At 53.0% G+C, this 7,441-nt stretch overlaps 1 protein-coding gene across 1 annotated transcript in view; it reads right to left on the reverse strand.

Moving 5' to 3' along the window:
• Nucleotides 1-3,762, reverse strand: part of KLHL14 (kelch like family member 14) — a 62,658-nt gene extending 58,896 nt beyond the window's left edge. The window contains exon 1 of the mRNA XM_051612269.1: nt 2,786-3,762. Coding sequence (XP_051468229.1) covers nt 2,786-3,723 — 938 coding nt within the window. The 5' untranslated portion in view covers nt 3,724-3,762. The remainder of the gene's footprint in view (nt 1-2,785) is intronic.
• Between the last annotated feature and the right edge of the window lie 3,679 nt (nt 3,763-7,441).

Raw genomic sequence — 7,441 nt, forward strand, 5'->3', positions numbered from 1 at the left:
GTACTCCAAAGTTGTATTGCGTATATGAAAATGTATGTATGTGTAGACTTTTTTTTTTTAAAGTAGAATGTTAAAAAAAAAAGTTATTTTTAAAAATGCAGAAAAGCTATTTGCAAGTTCTAATTCTGACTGCAATTTCCCAATTTCTTCAACACAGTAAGCAGGTGGCTATGGCACTGTGCTGCTTGTATTTCTCACCAACCCATAGTGCACTGTGCAGCATGTATTACACTGCACAACAGGAACAGTTAACCGCTTTCTAAAGACACGTGAATCTTTGTGGATGACCTTTCATGATCACAGAAAAGGTGATCAAAGTTTTAAAGTCCTTCCCTGTGTAATAATTCTTACCTGTTTGTACACACCCTTAACTGTTCGATGCTTTCAAGATTTCCTTCTGCCAATTAGTAAGTTAGGAAACTCCCTGCATATTTTCTCCCTTAAAATAAAATCTTACTAAATGAATGTAAACCTGTCAAAATTGCAGCATTAGAGAAGCCATGGGCAACAGCAAGAACAAGTCTGGAAACCTCTACAGTGTTGGGAATTTTTGCTTTGCTTCTTCATTCATTTTTCAGAGGGCATTTGTACACTTAGGCAGCCTGATGAAATCTTAAAATGATTAAGATCCAAAGACGGGCCTTCGTGACCTTTTTGAATTCCCAGGAATAGCATCCAAGACCCAAAAATGTATCAGTTGTATGCTGTCTCACAGAGCATTTCAACATCTCCAACATTCCTACATTTTGAGGAAGTTTTTATGTCTGCTTATAAACAAATCTAAATGCTTTTGTGCCAATTTCACCACCACCAAAGAATCCAATCAAGAGAAGCTCGTTACAACGCAGCCATTAAACACATGTTGAAGTTCAGAAGGTGATGGCATGTTTTCAGCCACTACCTACAGTTAAGGTTCTCTGAAATACTACAAATAAAAAGCGTAGTATTTGCAGCATCTGGACTCCCCACAAGCCGTTAAGTAAGCACAGCTTAGAATCTAATCTAGGTTAACTTAAAAGTGCAATCCCTTTGTGTACGCTCCCGCTTACAGGGACAGCCAGCGCCCAGCACAAGGGGTATCAGATTCTTGCAGCATCCATGACACTTGTAAGCATTCAGTGGTCAGAACACCACTACATATCCTTCAAATGACATGGACCAGTGAAGCTGGAAGGTATCTTCACTGAACCAAGCCGGCTGGTATCTCAGCAATCCACCGGGACACGAGCCCCGGCATGTCCCCAGCAGCGTGCAGAATCTCGACTACGGAGGTGGCGGGGTTTGCATTTTTGAAAGTCAACACTTGTGAATTTTGAAATGCAAAGGGTACGGGCCAGCTGCAACAGCGGCGTCTCAGAAATAACTTTACGCTGCAAAATCCTGCTATTTGTTTTCTGCTGTAGGATTTTGGAGTGGGAATTGGTTAGACAGCAAGGTGATAAGCACGACAAAATACTAACAGAGCAAGCTAGCAAGACGTAATAACAAAAGGCACAGCATTTCCAAAGTTAAATCACCAGGGTACCCATTACATGAAGATATAAAGAATCCTCTGCATTAATGCTAACAGAGCGTGTTATCTAAAATATTTAATAACATGCTAGTTTTTCCTGCTGCTGTTAAGTCATTAATAATATCACCTGTTAGTTAAAAAGCTGAATAATACAAAGTGCACTTTGGCTTCTACACTACCATGCCACTGTACTTGGAAGAGAGTATTATCTTTCCATTTTTGAATTAAATGAAGTATAAACGTATTTTAAAAGGAAAAAATAAATAAATCTCCTCTTCATTTCAAGTATATTTACTGCTCATTAAACTACATGCTATGCTTTCAGTTCCTAACACCAACCTCTTATTGTCAATCTTTGACATCATGATTCATTACCTTATTAAATGAAAATAACTGACATGTCATAGACGTAAGGAAGTCCTAAGTTTCCATGCTCCTTATGGACACCACCTGAACATCAGCACTAGCAGGGTGTGCACAAATAACGCAGCTGTTTATGAAAGTAATTAATTAGATTTAGGACTCGGGTACTACAGATTATAACGCCCTGCAGACGCAACTCCTTGCTGAGGAGTAACATTCTGGAGAGAAAGTAAGTAAATAAATACGGCCTACAACAAGTAACGACACCGGGCTCCCAAGGCGCGGGCACCCAGACGCGGGGTGAAGCCCCCCGGACGGGTCAGGACGGCCCGGGGAGCTGCGCCAGCCGCCAGCCCGCCGGGAGCCCGGGGACAGGGCCGGGCCGGGCCGGGCCTCCCCGCCCGGGCACCCCCGGGACCCACGCCCGGGAGGCTCCCGCGGCGGCTCGCCCCGCCGGCCTCCGCCGAGCAGGCCTCCCGCCTTCGGACGCGGCCTCCGCAAGACGTGTCCCCCCGCCGGGACTCCGGCCCCACCGCGTCTTGCGCGGAGCCGAGGCGGCCGGTGCCACCGCAGGGCAGGCGGCCTGAGGGCCGCCCGCCCCCTGCGGCCACGGCCCCGCCGGCCGGGCCGAGCGAGGGGAGGGGACAAAAACTTCGGTGGTGCCGAAGGGCGGGTAGCTCGGAGCCGCCGCCCTCCAGCCGCCGCCCGGCCCGGCCGCAGCTGCCGCGCCGCGCCCTGCCCCGCCGGAGGGCGCCCGGCCCGGCCCGGCCCCCGCGGGCTCCCCGCCCGCCGCCGCATCGGCCCCGCGCCCTGCGGGGGCTGCCCGCTCCCGCAACCTCCGTCCCGCGGCCAGGAGCCGCCGAGGCGGCGTCCGTGGGGAAATGCCCCGCTCCCCGCCGCCCCCCTCACCTGCTGGCCAGGCTCTGCCGGCAGTGCTGCCTGAAGGGCATCAGGTGGTAGTTCATGGCGTCCAGCAGCAGCTTCTGGCAGACGGGGTCGGTGCGCATGAAATCCACTGACTGAACCCGCTCCACCAGCTCCGGGGCTGGGATGAGGGCGAAGCGGAGGCGCTTCATGAGGTCCGGGGCGTACTGCATGCGGGTCTCCCGGTCGTGCTCCAGCCACAGCACGGACATCTGGAAGAGCGCCAGCTCCGACTCGACGGGGGGTGGCAGCGAGTCGAGCAGGGCGCGCATCTCCTCGAAGTTGAGCAGCAGCACGTCCTCCACCAGGTACTTGTTGGCCAGCTTCTTAGTCTCCTCCAGGCCGTGCAGGGCGGCGATCTTGCACACCTGTTTGTAGTTCTGCACCGAGATCTGGTCGTTGAGGAACTGCACGCACAGCTTGGTGACCTGCGGGATGTGCAGGATCTTGCTGACCGACAGCACCTCCTCCACCGTGTCCAACGAGAGGGTCACGTTGGCCGTGTACAGGTACTCCAGCACCAGCCGCAGCCCGATGGACGAGCAGCCCTGCAGCACCAGGTTGTTGATGGCCCGAGGGCTGGCCAGCAGCTTGTCCTCCGGAGAGGAGGACGGCGTGCCGGGCTCCTCCTGCGGCTGCGGCGGCGGCGGCTCCTTCGGCGGCCCCCCCAGCCCGTCCTGGGCGCCGGGCCCCAGCCCTAGGGCGTGGGGGTGCCCGCCAGTCCCGCCGCCGCTGGAGAAGAGGGATCGGAAGTACTGGGAGCAGGAGGCCAGGACGGCCTTGTGGCAGTGGAACTGCTGGCCCTGAGCCGTCAGGGTCACGTCGCAGAAGAGCTGCTTCCTCCACAGCAGGTTGAGGCCGTGCAGCAGGTTGTCGCTGTGGCTGGGGTCGAAGGTGGAGGTCCTGTCCCCGGATCTGGACATGGCGAGCGGCCTCCGACACACCTGCCTTTTAAACCCTCCTCCAACCTGGGCAGAGGGGTGGGGAGGAGAGCGGGGTGGGGGGGACAACACGGGACGACACAACAATAAACACAAGAGCTTTAGAGGCCCGGAGGGCGCATCCCGGCAGTGTGCGCACGGGTGGCGGGGGCAGCAGCCGGGGGTCGGGCTCCCCTCTGCCCGCCGAGCCGCCCCCGGCCCCGCGCACGGACCAGCTCGCTCGGATGGGCCGCAACTTGGCGAGGGCCTGGGATTTTTTTTTATTTTTTTTTTTTGGCCTTTTCCCCCCTCCCCCCGCCACCCCACAGACACACACATACACCACCCCTTTCTCCTCCCTCCTCGGTCCAAACCAGGCTGCTCTCCAGGGGAGGAGCGAGGAAGACGGGAACGTTTTTAACCCTGAGCCACCCCCCGCAAAAAAAACCAAAACAAAACAACAAAAAAAACACAAAAAAAAACAACAAAAAACACCCCACCAGCCACCCAGGCAATTAAACACATTAAATAAACCCCTCCCCCCAAAAAAACCCAACAACAAACCCCATCAAACCAAACAAAAACCAAAACCCACCCAAACCCAACCAAACCACAAAACAAAACCCCCAAACTCCGCGATGCCCAGAGAAGCTCCCAAGTGACGGAAACTCTAGCGGGAAGGCGAGCAGCCCCCAGCCCCCCCAGCCGCTCTTGGCAACTCGGCGGCGCCGGGACCAGCTTCCTCCCCAGCTCGGGGGACTGCATGCCCGGGCCTCGGCGCCGGCCGCCACCGGAGTTGTTCCCCTCTCCTCGACCCAGCACGGGGGTTGCAATACTTCGCACCCCGGAGAGGGGAGGAAGCGGCAGCCCCGGGCCCGGCGAGGGGCCGCCCGCTGCTGTCCTGCCCGGCTCGCTTCTCGTCGCAGCAGACGGCGCCGCTGCCGTAACTCCGGTAACTACGTGAAGTTCAAGTTGGGGGAAGGACGGGGGAGGCGGGCGGGGGCGGCGGGGACCTGGGCCCTGCGCGGCGGCCCCTCGGTCCGCCCGGGCCCCGCCGCGGCCCCCCCCCCCTGCCCCGTGCCCGGCCTGGGGAGAGGGGCGGTGGGCTGGGCAGCCCCGAGCTTGCAGCCGCACCTGGGGGGGCTGCGCGGCCACCGACCCGCGCTGGCCGCATCCCGCCCCGCGGAGCGCCGCCGCTCTTCCTCCTCCTCAGCGGGATCCCGCCGAGACCTGCTCCTGCCATTGCAGCGCTCTCAGTCGCTCCTTCCCAGCGCTGGGCTTTCCTCTGCTTCCTTTCACCCCCCCCCGCCCCATTTATCGGCACAGCGAGGGGCTCCCTCCAGCCGCTTCCCCTGCCCCGGCGCCGCTCAGCCCCGCTCCGCGCCCCGCCGCCGGCTACGGAAACCTCCTGGAGCCTCTCCCTTTAAGTGGACCCGGTCAATCCCCCCCTCCCCACCGCACACACATACACACACACATATACATGCACACACACACACATACACACACACACATACACTCCTCCTCTTTCTCCCTCCCCTTCTTTCTTCCTCGTTTTGCCCATTTCTTGCAATCGGAGTTTATTCTGCAAACGCGTTCGTTACACAACTGCCCCCCCTCCCCCCTGCACACACTTCCAGCACACACACCCGCACACACAGACACCCCTTTCCTCTCCCCCAACAACAGACAAATTAGGAGACACAAGAAAATGCACGGAGATGGTTAGACACAAGGCCAGAAACTTACCTGCTCCACAACCAGCTGCCAAAGTAAAGGTTCACTTAAGCTCCCCCCCAAAAAAATCAATTGTCCTTCCTTTTTAAAGGTTTGCTCGCTCCTTCCGAAAAAAAAAAAAAAAAAAAAAAAAAAAAAAAAAAAAGAAAAGAAAGAAAGAAAGGAAAAAAAAAAAAAGACAAACCAAAAACCTTCTGTTTCCCAACTCGGAGCAGTTACTCTTTACAATTTATTTTGTCGTACATCATTTGATCACCATGAATTAGCAACAGCAAGAAAATGTACGAGAGAGAGAGAAGGAGAGAGAGAGAAAGAGAGAGAGAGAGAGCGCGCAGAGCTTTCTGCAAGAGAAGAAGAAGAAAAAATGTACGTGTGACAAATTATGCTACCAAGAAACAACACATCATTATCCTTGGGCCTGGGGCTCAGTGAGTCGTAACGAGAGTAATAGGAAATCCACGGTTGGGGAGAGAAACGGTCGTGCATGGCCAGTGGAGAGAGACCATACAGGGGGATGGATGCTGGAGAGACTCGCAAAATTATGGCTCAAGGCTATTGTAAAAATTGTCGAGCGTAAATGACTGCGATTTCAAACATCTTTGGAAGAAAGAAGGGGAAAAAGCGAGCCCCCCCCCCCCCCTCCTCTCTGCCTCCCTCCCTCTCGCTCTCCCTCTCTCTTCTCTCTCTCTATAAAGAACCGTCAAGTTTTAGTGCGCATTGCTAATTAGTCAATTTCTCTCTGCCTTCACAGGCTGGCGACTTTGCTGCTGAGCTGAAACTGCTAATTTCTGTGACCAGCTTTTTTCTTAGCTGTGATCTGGATGAATGAGTAGCTGTCTCACAGAGATGACAAAAATAAACTCTAATCCCCCCAAAAATTTCCACTACATCTTTCTCATGCATAGATTTATGATCTTCAAGCACCCTGTGCAATATGCAAACTTTTTGTGTGCAAGTGTGTCTGTGTGTTGCTGGTGTGGGGGGGTAAGTCTGTTGTATTCAGGTTACACAGGATTTGTTTTGTTTCTCTGCTCTCCCCCTGCACCCCGGATGTGAGGGAAATAATGTCTGATTTCAGTACCCAATATATTGTCACCCCACCACCGCCCCCCTTGTATTTATATTATTGCTTTGACAGGATACATCCTCCTTCCTTGCAAGTATGATGAGGCTGGAGGGATGGAGGGGGGAGGAAGAAAGTGAGGCTACTAAATGGTGTTAGTGGTAAAATGTTCCCTTTACATTTGTTCCCTTGCACTGTTCAAGATTTATGATCTTGTTTGAAGGCATATTTTCTCTATCGTTTTGTCTGGTTAGACAACCGTCTCTGAACTTCACTGTCAGCTCTTCAACAGATAAGGATTCAGAAGTCACTTTTTTTTTTTTTTTTATTAGAAGATTAGCATATTGTCAGATTTGTCTTTCAGTTTCGAGACTTTGCAATGCAGAAGCCTGAATCAAATGGCAGGAAAGCAGATGCTATTTCACAAACATAACCTTTCAACTTTCTGCCAGAGCTGATACCCTAGAAATGAGCACAGTGCAGCCTGTGGGTTGGGGCTTTGTTTTGGTTTTTGCTTCTTTGTAGTTGCAAGAAGCAGAGGGCATTCTTCTTGTAGGCATTTTGGGCTTTTTTTCTCCATCAAGGGGCATTTTGGTAGAGGACATTCTCCACACTTTATCTCATGATATATTGCACCCTTGCTTTTATAGCTCTGTTCTTCTGTTGTCAAACCTCCAATTGTCAAAAAAAAAAAAAAAAAAAAAAAAAAAAAAAAAGGCGGAGTATGTGCCCTTGAATGAAATGCACAAGAAGAATCTGGAGCGAGCACTCACAGAAAGTTTTACCTGGTGTGAAAGCCACAAGCCCCATCCCCTTTCCCAGATAATAATCAGGCTCCTGTTAATTAAAATACACACCAGGAATGGGACTTTGCATGAGTGGTCTCATGGTCTTTCTCTTTGACTTGGCCAAGGATGCCAA

The sequence above is a fragment of the Apus apus genome, chromosome 2 (genome assembly GCF_020740795.1).
Source record: "Apus apus isolate bApuApu2 chromosome 2, bApuApu2.pri.cur, whole genome shotgun sequence".
Classification (NCBI taxonomy): domain Eukaryota; kingdom Metazoa; phylum Chordata; class Aves; order Apodiformes; family Apodidae; genus Apus; species Apus apus.